Source organism: Oryza brachyantha, chromosome 11, assembly GCF_000231095.2.
Source record: "Oryza brachyantha chromosome 11, ObraRS2, whole genome shotgun sequence".
NCBI classification, from domain to species: domain Eukaryota; kingdom Viridiplantae; phylum Streptophyta; class Magnoliopsida; order Poales; family Poaceae; genus Oryza; species Oryza brachyantha.
In genome coordinates, this window is record NC_023173.2 from 1,408,061 (window position 1) to 1,423,960 (window position 15,900).

At 45.9% G+C, this 15,900-nt stretch overlaps 4 protein-coding genes across 6 annotated transcripts; 1 reads left to right on the top strand and 3 right to left on the bottom strand.

The window, feature by feature from the left end:
- On the bottom strand, positions 1-4,800 carry LOC102716372 (heterogeneous nuclear ribonucleoprotein Q-like). The gene is made up of 9 exons (XM_006664783.3): positions 4,517-4,800; positions 2,788-3,225; positions 2,598-2,708; positions 1,710-1,850; positions 1,462-1,632; positions 1,139-1,343; positions 880-1,052; positions 695-777; positions 1-557 (listed from the first exon to the last, which is right to left on the bottom strand). The coding sequence occupies exons 2-9, from the start codon at positions 3,196-3,198 to the stop codon at positions 371-373; spliced, it is 1,482 nt and encodes a 493-aa protein (XP_006664846.1). The 5' UTR covers positions 3,199-3,225; positions 4,517-4,800; the 3' UTR covers positions 1-370.
- A 1,667-nt stretch (positions 4,801-6,467) lies between these two features.
- On the bottom strand, positions 6,468-7,823 carry LOC102718797 (probable sugar phosphate/phosphate translocator At4g32390). The gene has a single exon (XM_040528942.1). It carries the CDS (start codon positions 7,762-7,764, stop codon positions 6,613-6,615), a length of 1,152 nt encoding a protein of 383 aa, XP_040384876.1. The 5' UTR covers positions 7,765-7,823; the 3' UTR covers positions 6,468-6,612.
- Positions 7,824-9,633: 1,810 nt separating this feature from the next.
- Positions 9,634-12,912, top strand: LOC102716649 (50S ribosomal protein L24-like). Its single transcript, XM_015843421.2, has 4 exons — positions 9,634-9,930; positions 10,795-10,892; positions 11,003-11,139; positions 12,656-12,912. Exons 1-4 carry the CDS (start codon positions 9,694-9,696, stop codon positions 12,736-12,738), a joined length of 555 nt encoding a protein of 184 aa, XP_015698907.2. The 5' UTR covers positions 9,634-9,693; the 3' UTR covers positions 12,739-12,912.
- Positions 12,913-13,401: 489 nt separating this feature from the next.
- On the bottom strand, positions 13,402-14,856 carry LOC102716926 (probable carboxylesterase 17). 3 transcript variants are annotated; one of them, XM_040528968.1, is made up of 2 exons: positions 14,806-14,856; positions 13,402-14,700 (listed from the first exon to the last, which is right to left on the bottom strand). In XM_040528968.1, the coding sequence occupies exon 2, from the start codon at positions 14,660-14,662 to the stop codon at positions 13,562-13,564; it is 1,101 nt and encodes a 366-aa protein (XP_040384902.1). In that variant the 5' UTR covers positions 14,663-14,700; positions 14,806-14,856; the 3' UTR covers positions 13,402-13,561. The 3 variants fall into 3 exon arrangements, with proteins under 3 accessions (XP_040384902.1, XP_040384903.1, XP_040384904.1); XM_040528969.1 differs by having other exon boundaries at positions 13,402-14,672; positions 14,806-14,837; XM_040528970.1 differs by having other exon boundaries at positions 13,402-14,644; positions 14,806-14,817.
- Between the last annotated feature and the right edge of the window lie 1,044 nt (positions 14,857-15,900).

Consider the following 15,900-nt stretch of genomic DNA (forward strand, 5'->3'; position numbering starts at 1 on the left):
AGATGTGGGGACAGTATATCATTGTGTAACTTTCCTTTACAAATTGCTACACCAAACCCACGTGTCATAGACAGCAAATTAATTATCACAGGTAGCAAATATTTAAGAGGCCCGCTACTGGCTTATTGTCCCAGTGTGCACCACCAGCTTCAGCAATCTGCAATGTGTACAGCCTGAGTCTGTTCTAACGATGCACTCTAATAAATCGACGAGTACAGACAGCATAGATTATTATTTCCAAGTCTGTTCTAAAGACGCATTAGTCTAACACATCGACGAGTATAGACAGTACAGATTATTTCTACCAGATTTGCTTGTAACTTTCTGCAACGACACTAGACCTAAGTGCTAGCTATCTATGGTGATCTTATCAGTACGGGCGGCGCCGGCCTTTGTTGCGGCTACTGCTGGTGTCATCTCCTCTCTGCCGCTTTGCACCTGGCCTGCTACCGCTGGAGCCGCCACTGCCACCGCCGTGACGTCCTCCACTGCCGCCATGACGTCCAGCTTGCTGTGGCGGAGGCGAAGACAGCGGCAGCTGCCCACCAGGCTGTTGTCTGCCAACAAGCAAGAAAGGTATCATCAGAATGGAAATACTGACCTGATGTCAACTGAACACGATCCACTCATCTCATCTCGTGCTGATAACATGTACTCCTATTAGTTTTTGTGAAGAACAGATGGTAGCACTTACACAACATATACGAGACGGCCATCCGGTAACATCATTGGAACCATTGCTGGACCTGGAGGAGCTCTTGGAGCATACAGCATAGGCTGCAAAATACAGAGCACATAATGGTTAAAAAGGCATCAATTATAATTTTCTACATGTACTTGTGCGTTGATTGGACAAAGGGTTCTATGATACTCATGTACCTGTGTAATACTAGCAGGAGCAACACCATAGGCACTTGGTACTGACATGATACCATATCCAAGTGGAGGATAACTAGGGAGCAATGGAGCTCCATTTGAACTAGGCAGTGATACTCTTTCATCCTTCTTATCAGTAGCAGCAGGTTTCGCAAGTGAGCAATCCAGGACCTGACCTGTTAGAAAAATATGTGTGACCTCCAATGCACCAAACAGACCAGACAAGCATAGTCGAACATTACAGGGCAAGAGGAAATCTCACCAGCAAGCTCATATCTCTCTGTGTTCTGCAGAGCCCTCATGGCCATGGACCTATCTTTAAAGTGAACAAAACCATACCTATTATCGTGACCTCCTCTTGAAGGAGGAAGAACAACTTTTGTAATGTCACCATGGTGCTCAAACAGCTTTTTCAGCTCTGCTTGAGTAACATTCTTGGGCAGGTTTTTGACGTATACAGATTTCACCTAAAATCACACACACACAAAAATCAAGTTCATATAAAATATCATGGTGTAAGAATTCTGAGAATAAATAACATTGGTCATCTGACTTTTTAATTAAACTGAGAAGTAGAGGCCGAACCTGAGAAGTAGAGGCTGAGTCATTATTCTTAGGATCTGCCCAGCTGACAGTAGGGGCGTTTGTATCTAGTTTGAATGTTGGGGTAGACATCTTCTGCCTTGCATACTCTGCACATGCATGGTTGTAGTATTCAACAAAACCATAACCCCGATTGCGATTTGTACTTGAGACCTACAAATACAAAGGATCTTTCAGGATAGAGAAGATCAAGGGTGCATAATAAAGTTGCTGAACTACCCTGTCCATACCTTCATGAGATCAGCTTTTAATACTCCTGGACCAACTTCCTCCACAGCCTTTCTGAAATCATCCTGTGTCCAACTGTGGGGTACATTCCCAATGAATAGCTTGTTCTTAGCCTGGGAAGAAGAAACCCTTATACGCTTTCCCTATAATGAGAAGCATAATGAAAAAATTCAGTTGGTGTAAAACATCAAGATAGACCAGTTGTCAGCTATGACAGGGAACTAGGAAATACACTCCACATGTATGGGCCCATGGCAGCAAAACTATGTTTTCCAAAACTATTAGTAGAAACATAAGTTACCACCACTCCCAATCATGAACAAATTCAACATTTTTGTACATTTGGGTTTGATTGTGTCATAGTTCTATAGTTAGAATTTGGTTTATCATTGGATGGACTGCACTGCTGATATTGATTTCAGAGAAAAAAGGTAGTACAGCTAAAGCATGAACAGCCGGCCATCGCACTGCAAAAATAGGAAAGGTTCCATCTCTCTCTCTCTCTCTCTGTCTCTCTGTCTCTCTCTCTCTCTCTCTTCCTTCAAACAAGGTGAAGCAGGGAGCAAAGCAGATACATGGGAGATTGTGTAAGCTTCTAATGTGCTATCCGCTATGTCAAAATCCACATAAATTAACTGCAGATACCAGTTCAATGAGGCTAAATAAAATATATAAGAAAAACTTATTGCATGATAATATTTGACTAAAATCACTATTTTGTTCTTTGCCAGTTCGCATTTGGAAACTGCCAAAAAAAGTGCAGTAGAAATGTATAAAGTTGCTTTATCAAGCTTAGGGTGCTCAATGCCACTGACAGAGTGACAGTATGGAGTATGGACATTGGATATGAGACAGCATAAATCAACTTTCAAGTTCAACAGAAAACGAACCTTCAGTTTTGCATTGTTCAATTCTCGGACAGCCTCTAATGCCAAATCTTTAGTTCTAAAAGTAACAAAAGCATATCCCCTGCTATCGTCCTTTCCTTTCATCATTCTCACCTACAGCAAAACGGGAGAGTATGTAATGCATAAAAGAACAAGCCGAATGAAAACATAAAATAAGTAATGTAGGCAGTACTTCAACAACTTCTCCAACTGGTTCACATAATTTCTTCAGATCTTGAGAAGATATATCACTGGAGATGCCCCCAACATATACTTCAGAACCATGTGGAGGAAGAGCTAAAAGCTCAGCGTAATTTTCTTTTTCAATACCATCCTTCTGGTGAACACCTTTAAATTTACTTTCACTGGTATGTCTAGCATCAACTTCATGTGAAACTTCAGTTTCATCAGATTCCTCTTCTTCCTCCTCAACTTCCTCTACAACATCTTCATCCTCCTCCTCCTCCTCTACCTCCTCCTCAATTTCTTCATATTCAATTTCCTCCTCTTCTACCTCCTCCTCCTCATCAAACTCCAAGCATTCTTCTGGTTTGGTTGGTTCAACTGAATTGGCAGAAGCAGCATTTTCTGTCCTCCTTGGCATCTTGAAAAGCTCAAAGTTCCAAGGCAACTTTGGAAAGAGCACAGGAGCCAACAATATTGGGAGAGCAAAGTGATGATACAAGGATAGGAAGAAAAATAACCGAAAAAACTAGAGCAGTTGTTATGCAATAATCCCAAACAGGATGCAGCCATGGTATCCAACTGGATAGAAAGAGATCTTTTAAGGAACAAACAAAGAAACGGCGGTATGGTCACAAGGATTATAGGGGAGGTTCTCAAGATACAATCCCCGATAAGCATGGACAGATGCATAAGAGGGGAAGCAAAGATGATGCAATGTGAAGTACAATCAATAAGCTGATGATGTGCAATAGAACGATGCCAATATTCCATGAAATGGATGGGAAAGAAAAAGGAAAAAAAACACAGGAATAAAAGCACGATGAGAAATATAGTACAATGTATAGTATGCTATCTAAAGTAGAGTAAAATCTAATTCTAACTGATGAACATGATAGCAGTTGATAGTCTGACCTATAACAAAGAATGGACAAAATGCCAAATGGGATAATTTTCATACTGCAAGCAATTAACTTGAATCTAGCATGTGAAATATGTCAATGCTTAATCTTCAGGATCTTAAATACAGAGGGTAACACGCTGGCCAGCTCCATTTTTCATCAAGAAACATAAATCACCGGCACCGTCCAGCACATTACACTTCTCATACACTAACATAAATCCAATTTAAGGGTCTCAGGCTAAGGCCCTGTTTCTTTCGGCTTAAGATTATTATAATCTAGATTATTGAGTTAGATTATTATAAGCTAGATTGTTATAATCTGTAGTGGAATAAGCTGTGAGTTGTTTCTTTTCTAAATTATTAGAGTATAGATTATTGGGTTTGCAAGTCTAAAGAGGGAGTGGGTGGCATGGTGGGTAATTTTTCAGCCAATAAGCTAAAAAAAGCTCACCTAAATGAGCTTATCAGATTATAATAAGTTGGGCTCTAGATTATAATAAGCTATTTCAATAAGTTGTCTGTTTTTTTCAGCTTACTCTCAATAATCTGGATTATAATAATCTCAAGCTGAAAGAAACAGGGCCTAATGGACCAAGGGCCTCAACAAACAAACTAGATGAAGCAGGCGCGAACATAACGTGGGGCATGGGGATTCAGTTGAACCCCTAAACTTCTTGGGAACAAAAAAAAAGAACTGTTATTAGTTTTCCTTAATGCTATTAATGCAAATTAAGCCCGATCCAGAAGAGAACTTATCTAGGGTTTATGATGAAATTCCAGAAAAGGGAGGGAAAAAAAAAGGATGTGGCTGCGTAACGGATGGATGGATGCTCACCGGTGAGGATGCAGGACGACAGGGCCCCTGGCTCGCGGGAGATCGGCGCAGGCGGCGGGCGAAGCCGGGAGGAGGAGAGACGGGAAACGAGACAGGAGGAATCTGCTATTAAACTACCACTCCCAACAAGCCGCGAGGAGCCCGTCCGGGGCAGCCGCAACCGCAAGGGAGAGCGCGGAGAGGGGAGCTCACCGGCCGGCCGGCCGGCCGACCGCCACCTTGGTGCTGTGGTGTGGCGAGGCGCTGCCTCCCTGCCGGTACGGGAGAGAGAGGACTGAGAGAAAAACGATAGTGGGAGGAAATTGCACTTTTCATCGAGCATGAAACAAATCATGGCCTCATGGGGCTGGACTGCAAATTTTTCCATCCCATCGCCGTCCTCTTTTTTTGGAAAATTTAAAGATTAGAGACAATTACTGTCAGCCCACGTTTCGGCCTCATCTAGAAAATATTTTTTTTGAATTTTGAATTTTATTTATTAAATAATTTGAAATTTAATTTTGTATTTAAAAAATTCATAGGACTAACCTCCTGCCGTCCTCTAAGGGGGCGGAATTCTAACTTGGCAAACGGCCACCGGAGGGACGGCCGACGACGACGGGTCGGTTCATTTTGCATTTAACCATTCTCGCCCTCCGTAAGGGTGGCAAGGGAGTAAATACAAATGTTTGCGGGCACCCACGAACTTTTGCGACCACTGAACCAAGTAGTACTTGTGATTAAATAATTATATCCGTTATACATATATGTATTAAACCGCGGTTCAATTACGAAAAGTTCCCGGACGCCCGCAGACATTTTGCATTTCGCCCCTTTCCGCCCTCTGGCGGCAAGGGGCTAAATACAAAATGGGCCAATCCGTCGTTGCCGGCCGTCCCTCCTGGCCGGTGGTCGTTTGTCACGTCAGCATTCCGCCTTGCAGGAGTATAGTTATGTGAAAATTTGAAATGCAAAATTAAATTTAATTATTTAATAAATAAAATAAATAAATCCTCTAGAAAATACCACTGAGACCTATACAACATGATGACCCATATAAAAAAAAATTACTTTGGCCCGGATGGGCCTCCTATGTGTTGCGAAATGAAAGATTAATCACGATGAATGAATATACTAGTACTATATTAACACAGCTGAAAGGATGTGATCAATTACTCCCACTTTCAAGATACTTGGTCTGAAATCACTGGAGTATGATGTATAGATTAGTCTTACATAGTGTTTTCATACAATTAAATATTTGGTTGATTTTTATATTATAATAGAAAACTATAATAAAAATATGTTTTGGAGACTATGATGCATGTTATCCAAAACATCAATAATTACAAAACCAGAGGGCGTATGCAAATATGATTGGACAGAACTTAATGTATTGGATTCTTCCTGTTAGCTTTGAGTGAAACTAAACAAAATTTTGAGTGACTAGTGCGTGTGTAGGGTTTAGGAGCATTTTCCTATATAACAGTAGCAGTTGTGCACTTGTACTAGTAGGGAGTTAGCAATTTTTTTAACAACCCAAACCTACTAGTCACTCACAGTGACTTATAACAACACTGTCCTTTCCTTTGCACACTTGGTTGTTTTGGGGGGCTTTTCTTGTTGCACTTTGAGTACACCTAAAGTTATCAGCCGATCGATTAGGAAGCTTGAAGCTCTCTGCAGTATTGCATCATGCACCAATGTGACTTGTCTTGTTCTGATGGAAAGGAGCCTAAATCATTCATACATAGAAATGTTTCTTCAAGCCAATGAGTATACTTTGCTACATATAGAGTGTTGCACAACCAATAGACAAATGCTACGATTAACTACAATCAAACGAAATTGCAAATGCAGTCGATGTTAGAAGTGCCCAGAAGCAATGAGTTTTTATATGATGTCTGAATATTTAGAATAGCAACATAGCATGCATATTTCAAATCACCGATCATTTCTATTATCTAAATCATGAATGGTTACAAGCACAAATAAGCCGTTTGAAGTTGATCGTGAATCAATTAAACCACATTTTCAGGCACCCTAAAGATGAAAAAAAAAGATGCCCGTTGATTCAGAAACTTTCAGTAATGTATTATGTGTGTTGGTGACTTTGATCAGTTCTTCTGATCACCGGCGTCTTTCTCCGGTAGCAGGCGCGCCCCGGCTTCTGCGTCACCGCCCTTCGCTGCGGCCATTGACGCGGCCGTCCTCTCGACCTCCTTGGCCTTGAGCCCCTGCAGCTTGGCATGGTTGTAGTAGGCGACGCCGAGGAAGGCAATGCCATAGCCGACCAGGTTGACCGGCGTGACGATGTCCTTGATCACCGTCCAGGAGAAGGCGATGAGCAGCCAGTCCTTCACGACGCCGGCCACGTTCATGGTCAGCGCCGACGTCTTCCCCACCAGCAGGAACACCGCCAGGTTGAGCGCGAACGCGCACAGCGAGTTCGTCCCGAACACGAACACGTTGGGCCGGACGGCGACTGCAGCGGCGGCACGCAGCCTCGGCAGCTCGACGAAGTACCATGGCACGGTCAGGAACACCAGGCAGCACGGCGCGATGTAGTAGAGCGAGGTGATGGGGTTCAGCGACATGCCCTTGGAGGTGAGCAGTATCTGGATGAGCACGAGCCGCGTGGCCTCGGCGGCGACGGCGGCGAGCTGCAGTAGGACGCCGAACGCGTCGAACCGCGCCTCGCCGTAGGCGGCGACGGCGACGCCCGCGGATATGCCGAGCATGTTGAGCATGGAGGCGCGGCGGAAGGAGTCGGTGCGGAAGGCGACGGCGAGGGAGTAGACGGCGACGGGCATGAGCGCCTTGAGCATCTGGATGAAGGAGACGGAGAGGTAGATGTAGGCGGAGTTGGAGAACCAGAGCGAGAGCGCGTACAGCGCGCCGATGGGCACGACGGAGGCGGCGTAGAGGCTGGGCGTCATAGGCGGCGACGCCGGCACGGCGACGACGCGGAGGACGCGGACGAGCACGACGGCGAGGGAGGCGCAGAAGGCCATGTGGATCATGGTGAGGGAGACGGGGAAGGGCCAGTTGTACATCTTGGGGTCGAGGATGTACTTGTTGTACACGATCACCGAGAAGCTCAGTGTGATCCACACGCTCACGTACGCGTAGGAGAGCAGCACCGACTTGAGCACGGACGGCGCCGGCGCCGGAGAAGAAGAAGACGACGACACAACCTCCATGGCCGAAGCGGTGCTCTTGTCATTGCCGACGGGAACCTTGTCGCCATCGTCACCGGCGCCGCCCATTTGGGCGAGGCAGGAGCGGAAGCTTTGATGCCGCGGCTTTGCGAGGTGTGTGACGCCGGCGGTGGTGGGCGCGCGCGCGTAGAGGAAAGGCATCGAGCAGTTGGTGGGTACTAATAAAGTTCTTGGTTGTTGCCGTGACGTGCGTCTGTCCATCGTCGTGGACGCTTTACGTGTGGTGTGCTTCAGCTCTTGATTGATCGATCAGTTGCTGAACTGTACCAGCAATTGCTCTGTTGATGCTAGTACTCATTTTGCTTAGTTGGTCAACTGATTCTGCGTGTGATCCGAGCATTAAGAATTTGATTAACTACAAACAGAATCAACTACAACTAGTCCGTAACACTTGTCAATAGCTGCACAGCTGACGACGAAGCCGACCATTTCAAATCCAGAGAAAAAGAAAGTTGACAAACACAAGACAATTTAATGAGAATTCTTTAATGTGAGATCATTTAACATGTATCGAGAATGCCTTTCAGAAAATGTTTTTTTTTCCTTTTCCAATTTAGAAGAGTCCCAAACATACAAGGCCCATAAGCCCACTTGGTCCAAAACTAGTAGAAATAAGTTCATTTTAGGTCTCTCAAATTGTCACGAAGTATCAAAATCATCCCTCGACCGCAATACTAGAAATGTTGACCCTTGAAATTACAAAAACCGTTCAAATTAGATCCCTCAGCAGTATTAGAGTGTAGTTTTGCTGATGTGGCATCCTAGTCAGAAAAAAAAATATTTAAAAAAATCATGGGACCTACATGTCAGTTGCCAAGTCAGAAAAAAGTATTCAATAAAATATGGGGTCACTTGTCAGCCTAATAAGCCTAATAAGAAAATAAAAAAATCCCCTTTCTCCCCTCCCCATCCAGGCCGGTGGCTGGAGCGCAGGTGGCGACAGCAGGCGCAGGCGGCAAGCGCCGGCATGGACGGCTCGGTGCGGGACGGCGGCGGCAAGCGCGGCGCCGATGGCGTGCACCGCAACCTCGTCGAGCCTCTCGCCGAAGCACATGAGTACGAGGAGGCAGAACATGGCGTACCGGAACGTCTCCACCACGCCGGGCGCCGCGGGGTCCGAGCCCAAACCCGCGACCGCGAGCTTCTCGACGAGCACGCGGCGAACCCAGGAGCGCGCAGGCGCGAAGAGACGGACACGCGACGCGTCTCGGCGATGAGGTTGCGGCGGAGGAGGCGCCACACGGGCCCGTAGCTGGACCGCGTGATGGTGTTGGCGTTCTCGCCGAGCAGCGAGCGTGCGACCTCCAGGCGGTCGGCGAGCGCGGTGCCGCGCTCCACCAGCGCCGCGTGCGTGACGCAGCGCGCGGCCCGCCCGCCATCTTCGCTACCCTCCCGCACCGGCCGACGCCCGCCACCGCCGCGCGGCCGCCTTCCCGCGCCGCCGCCGCCAGCCCAGCCGCCACCGCCCCCCGTCGACGTGCTCTGGAGGAGGAAGTTAGGATTTAGGAAGAAGAGAGGATAGGAAGCGAGAAAGAGAGAGGAGAGTAAGGAGAGGAGGAGGGAGTAAAAATAAAAAATTCTGATACGTGGGACCCACTCGTCGTCACGTCAACAAAACCGGTTAAAAGTGGATCAATACTGCCGAGAAACTTTTTTTAACAGATTCTCTAAGTTTATGGGTACATATTTATGGCATTACGGTAAAGGGACGAAATACAAACTCGCATTTAAGTTTAGGGACCTTTGATAGACTTATTCTAAACTAGTACTCCGTAGTACAGTGTTTCTTGAGGCATAACGGCCCATTTAAAAATACCGTAGCATTCTTCTCGGTCCATTTTGATCTGGCACTGCACCAGCCTCGTCAGTGCGGGAGTGCTGTGCGTCGCCTCTCTCGCCGCCGCCGCCGCACCCCCATCTCCGCCGCATCCGAGCCCCGAAGTTGCTGGAAGAGAGGAGGGATCTAGCAGAGGAAGGATGGGGTGGAAGGCTACGGAGAAGCTCATCAGGCACTGGAAGATCCTCTGCGGTGACAATGTGAATCTCTTTCCCCCAGCTTTCCTCCTCGTCCCCTATATGTTCTCGCAAAATCTCCAATTTCTCTCTGTTTGCTTCCAGGTGATGATCATAAGAGGCAAGGATAAGGGGAAGAGCGGGCTCATCAAGCGGGTCATCCGGTCGCAAAACCGTGTCATTGTCGAGGGAAAGAATCTGGTAATGTATTGCTATAGACTATACTGATGCACCCTCGTCGAGTTATTATCAAACCCTACGTCGGTTTTGGGTTTGATTGGTCGAATGATTTCATAGTTTTGTGCTATCGATTTAACTATCCTAGAAAAAAATCACTTATTATTTAGCCTGATACGAATTGATACATATTTCCCCCTTTTCCAGAGTTCATATTAGTATTAGGAGCTGTAAACTGCTGTAACAAATATAAGCTCAACTAATTTTCATTAGAGTGATGTTCATGTCAACTAGAAATTGTAAATACTCATAACATAATATTATTCCTCCGAGCATACACCCATTGTTGTATAAGGATAGCATAGATATGAAGATAGTTTGTATCCAGAGAAACTGGGTGCCTTTTGTATTTCGTCGTATCTATGAGTGCTGGGTGGTGTTTTACTCAACAATTTAGCTTTGCATTATCAAAAAAAGGTAGTAGTAGTAAAATAATTTCGCATGTACCAGTAGGCATAGTATAATCAGAATTTGTAGATGTCTACTGGATCCTTTTGTTTTATGTACTGCATCCTGGTACATGTTGTATCTCTTTTGTATATCATGTGTGTGTATGATTTGTATGCCATAGCAAATTAGTACCGAATTAGTTGCTTCCAGTTTGATATTGAGGAATTGATTTTAGTGGATGGCAACGAAGAATGGTGAAACTGTAAAAACCTCAGGTCTTTTATGTTATTGTTACATGTTACATTTTTCTTGCTGGCTACTAGGCAGCTATAATTAGTAACAAGTAACAACCCATAATATTTTTCTAGTCTTATGTATGTGAGTGTTCTCTGTTGTACATAGGAATTTTATAGTAATTGTGTGTTTATGCCATTTCAGGTTAAGAAGCATATTAAGCAAGGGGAAGGATATACAGGTGGGATTTTCTCAATTGAAGCCCCACTTCATGTTTCAAATGTTCAAGTACTTGATCCTGGGTACGATGCTTAATTGTTCTTTCATGATATCTAGACATATTTTTTTATCTTCCATTTCTACTGCATCTTACTTGAAAAGGAGTAAATTATCCGCACAATGTTAGCTACAGGAAACCAGGTAAGATTGGATACAAGTATTTGGAAGATGGAACTAAAGTCAGGTTTGCTAGAGGAATGAATGCATCTGGTGTTATGATACCTAGGCCAGAAATTTTGAAGGAACGAAGAAAGCCAACACCTACATCACGTATGTCTCCTAAGTACTAATAGTGTGTTTGATAAGATAGAGCCAACTCATTCTAAGCTTTGTTTAATTCGTGAGTGGTTGGGATATGTTGCTCCTAAAAGAGAATATTTCTCTCAGATCTGGATCCAACCTATCCCACCAAATTGTCCGGACGGATCGAACCTAGTTTCATCGCGTGCACGCACAGGGGGTGACTGGGTGAGGGTATCGCCGTATCGGCACCTCCTCTTTCTCCTCTCGTCGTGAACTTGCGGCCGTCCAGGGGCTGGCGTCCGGCGGCGTCCAAGGAGCTAGCGGCCGGCCGCTGGGTTTGGCGCTGGTGGCGGCGGGGTGGGCGCAGGTGGCGGCGGGGCTGGGCGCATGTGGCCATGGCCGACGGGGAAGGGCACAGGGTGGCAGCGGGGTGGGCGCACCCGGCTGTCAGGATGTGGTTGCTGCTGCGGAGGCTGCCTATTTTTTGCTTGCCGGCAGCAATGTTTTTTTTGCTGTGGTTGCTGCTGGGGAGGGCAATGTTTTTGCTTGCTGTGGATGCTTGCTCTGGGCATGGCCAGCGGGGGAGGGCGCTGGTGGTGGCGGGGTTGCTGTGGTTGCCGACGGCGGGGACTGCACAGGAGGCCGACATGAGGAGGCCGCGGAGGGCGCATGTGGCTTGCTTGCTGTCAATTTGCGCTTGCTGTGGCTGCACATGAGGACGGCGACCAGGATGTGCTTGCCATAGATTTTGATGCATATTCGGAACATGATGCCTCTCTAATTTTTTTTCACAAGTTGTTTTTTTGCAGATAAGGAGGCTTTTATTTTATTAAAATTATTTAGAATATTTTAAATGAATAACTATATATTTAATTACTTTAGTTTATTCATATATTAATTCTAGCATTAAATATTTTTATTTTGGATATAAGAGGTAACCTCACCAACTTATAATGGGAAGGTAATCATATCCAAGCATCTCAAGTTCATCCCTTGAACTAAACATGCAATGGGTTCAATCCATTCCATCTCATGCCTTCAACCAAACAAAAAACAAGGTTCAACCTATCCCTCTAACAAATCAAAAAAATGGAACCAACCTATCCTGTAAAACAGGGATGGAACTAACCCATCCCACCTAGTCCACCAATCAAACAAATCCTAAATATCTGTCCCTTTCAATAAATACTAACAAAAGTGCTTATAGTAACCTCGGGTACCATGAAATCATGCATAGTCACTACTATAGATGTTTCCTCTTATGATATTTTACTTGGGATTGATTGTTGTGTGATTGAATGTAATAGTAGTTAGTAATAGTACAACCTGAAAGAATTCTGATCTGTTCACGGCAACGTTACAACTTGGTGTCAAAATATTAAATATATTTGTTACATAACTATCTATTTTTGCTATGGGAAAATTCCAGTTCTACTGATATTTGAGCAAATGCATTCTATTCCTAGCAATATATTACCCTGCATATGCTGTATATTTGATTTCTGAGGAAACTAAATTTCGCAATTTTGTTTCATTCATGCAGCTGGCCCGAAGGATACACCAATTGACCTTGTGCTGGAGAAAACCTATGATGCCAAGGCTGAAATTGGAATGCCTGATCTATAAAGTTAGCAACGGGTTTTCTTCGGAGGAAGAGTTCAGTGTATGTGTTTATTTGACCACTTTTGCTAGTTAAGGTAGCAGTAAGTCTCTATTACCAACTCTGCATCTGTACCAGTCAACTTTCGAAATAATCCTGTAACGGTAATTATAGCCTCTTGTTTTGGTGAGAACTTTTATCCTACTGTTTTTATCCTACTGGAAATGACTTCACATTTGGGAAAGGTTCAAACCATTATTTCTTCATAGATTATATTCTGAGACCAACTTATTCAATTACTGTCGTTCAATGTGCTCCGCGTACGTGTATCTTCTGTTCCGCGGGAGAGACGAAGGCACGTATTCGTTGCGCGGGAAACTTAAACTGTTTAAGGAGGTGTTTGGTCGGGGAAATGAAATATTTTGATATCACATTAAACGTTTGATTGAATGTCGGAAGTGTTTTTCGAACATGAATGAAAAAACGAATTTCACGGCTCGCCTAGAAACCACGAGACGAATCTTTTAAGCCTAATTAATCCGTTATCAGCGCATATGGGTTACTATAGCACTTATGACTAATTATGGATTAATTAGGCTTAAAAGATTTGTCTTACGATTTCTAACATGACTGTGCAATTAGTTTTTCGTTTTATTTATGTTTAATTTAATGTTCTATTTAGGTGTCTAAAGATTCGATGTATTTTGGGAGAAAATTTTTTGGAACTAAACGGGGCCTCAACGCAGCGACATTGCGATGGTGGTACTGGACTTCGACACAAACTCAGACGTACAAGCAGATCGACACCGATAAAGACTTGGAACCGAGTAAAAAAAACACAGCAGCAAATCAGTGGCTATCGACGAAGCTCTTGACGGCATCGACGAGCTCCCGTGCCCGCGCCGCCGCGACGGGGTCGGACTCCACCGCGAACCAGTTGAGGTAGAATACGTGGCCGATCCCGCGGCCGCGGCTGAGCACCGTCTCCACCGCCTTCCCCGCGCGCGCCATGGCCTCTCCGTACTCCACCTGCGGATCACGCAGCATGTCCTCCTCCGCGACCATCAGCAGCATCGGTGGCAGCCGCGCGCCCTCCGCCGCCCTTGCTGCCGCCGCCGGAGACGTGTACGGGTGGTCCCTGCCGGTGGTTCCTACCGGCAGCGCCAGCATCACGAACTTGTCCACCGTCTCCTGCGTCATGAGCGGGGTAGGCGGGTTCTCCAGCTCCGACCGGCTCTTCTCCGGCCCGATGAACCCGGGGTGGAGGAGGACCCCGCCGGCGAGGCGTATCGGGTCGAGGGGCTCCGCCCCAGCCTCGCCGGCGCGTGCCGCCACGTTGTGCACGAGGACGCCGCCCGCGCTGTCGCCGATGAGGAACACGCGGGAGAAGTCGGCGGCGCTGCGGAGACGTTCCACCGCAGGGTCGAGCGCAACATTGGAGCTACCGCCGGACGCGACGTCACGCAGCCAGAGCAGGGCGGCGTGGCCGGCGTCAATGGCGGCGGGGAGGCGGTGCTCCGGCGCGAGCGGGAGGACGACGGAGACGATGCCCGCGACGTCGAGCTCCACGGTGAGGCGGGCGTAGAAGTGATGGTAAAGCGACCACGCTGCGTGGGAGACGCAGAAGGCGCCGCCGTGGAAATGAAGTAGAACCGGGCGGCGACGGCGCCGGGCCATCGTCGTAGGCTCCTCCTCCTCCGGCGCCGTGAGGTAGAGGCGGACGTCGACGCCACGGTCCGTGGCGACGTCGTGGACGGTGACCCCGTCACGTGGCTCCTCATACGGCCGGACGATTTCCATGAAAGGGGCAGCCTCCGGCGGGCACAGCCGGTCGACGGAGTCGTCGGAGTAGACGCGGATCCAGTTCGTGACGGACTCGACCAGCACCCTGGCCGGGTTAGCTGCCTCTTGCTGCTCCTTGGTGGCGGCCATCTGTGGCAATGTCGCCATGGCAGCTAAGCTATTGCAGGTAGGTAAACCAGTGGAAGCTGTGAAATTAACAAAGCTAGCTGATCAACGTGCATCTTATAGACGCAGCAGTGCAGCACCAGTTGCTAGCTGAAATAACTTGCAAATTTCGCGCGCAAACGTACCTCGTGTGGACGCGCTAGCTTGACGTCGTCGGTGATCTGTTTGAGCCTTAATTTTTCTTGAGTCTTGATGAGTCCTTTCGTCTCGGTCTAGCTTTAATAAAGCTTTAACGTATACTTTCTTAATTTTTTAGTGACGTCATTGACTTTTGATCTACATTTGACCGTTCGTCTTATTAAAAATTTTTATTTAAATATACAAAATTATAAGTCATATTGAAATTCCTATAATAATAAATTAAATTATAACAAATAATTATATTTATATTTTTTTAATAAGATAAATTATTAAACATAAATATACAAATCAACAGAGTTGTATAAAAAACTCGAAGGGAATATAAATTTAGATAGGAAATGGTGGCCTTTGCTGGATCGATTGGGCAACTAATGGAGATTGGACAAACACTAGCTGCACCCACCAAACTCTTCCAATAAGAAGATGGTGTCTGTCGGTCTGCCCTCTCAAAACTATCTAGAATATAGGACCATTAGTTTGCTCCACTAAGTTGTGGATTGATATATATGGAATACACAGCAATGTGGTTGGAATGTCTCCGTCCAAAACCAACTTAAGGCTGCTCAACTTTAGTTAACTCCACCAAACTCTTATTAACTCCAATAAGAAGATGATGTCAGTCGGCCTGTCTCTCAAAACTATCTGGAATATAGGACACTATTTTGCTCCGGTAAGTTATGGATCGGTGTATATGGTAATGGAATACACAGCAATGTGGGGTTGGAATGTCTCTGTCCAAAGCCAACTTCAGGCTGCTCGATCAACTTTAGTTAATTTGTTTATTTTATTCGTTTGAGTTCCGTATATTTTGCTAAAGTTAGTCAACTGCGATTACCCTAATCTCATGGAGTTGACTAACGATAGCCGTTAGATAGATCAAACTGCACTTCAAATATCGCTAGCACGAGATCTTTTCTGCCGAGAACGACGACGACGACCGAACACCAGTGACCAAGCGAAAGCACATCGCTGGTGCCGCTTTTTTTCCCCCCTCTCCCAGTGAAGCTGCATTTTTTTCACTGAAGTAGCTTTCACTCGAGGGATGTTGGGGATGGCACAGTGTGAGCTGGAGAAGATAT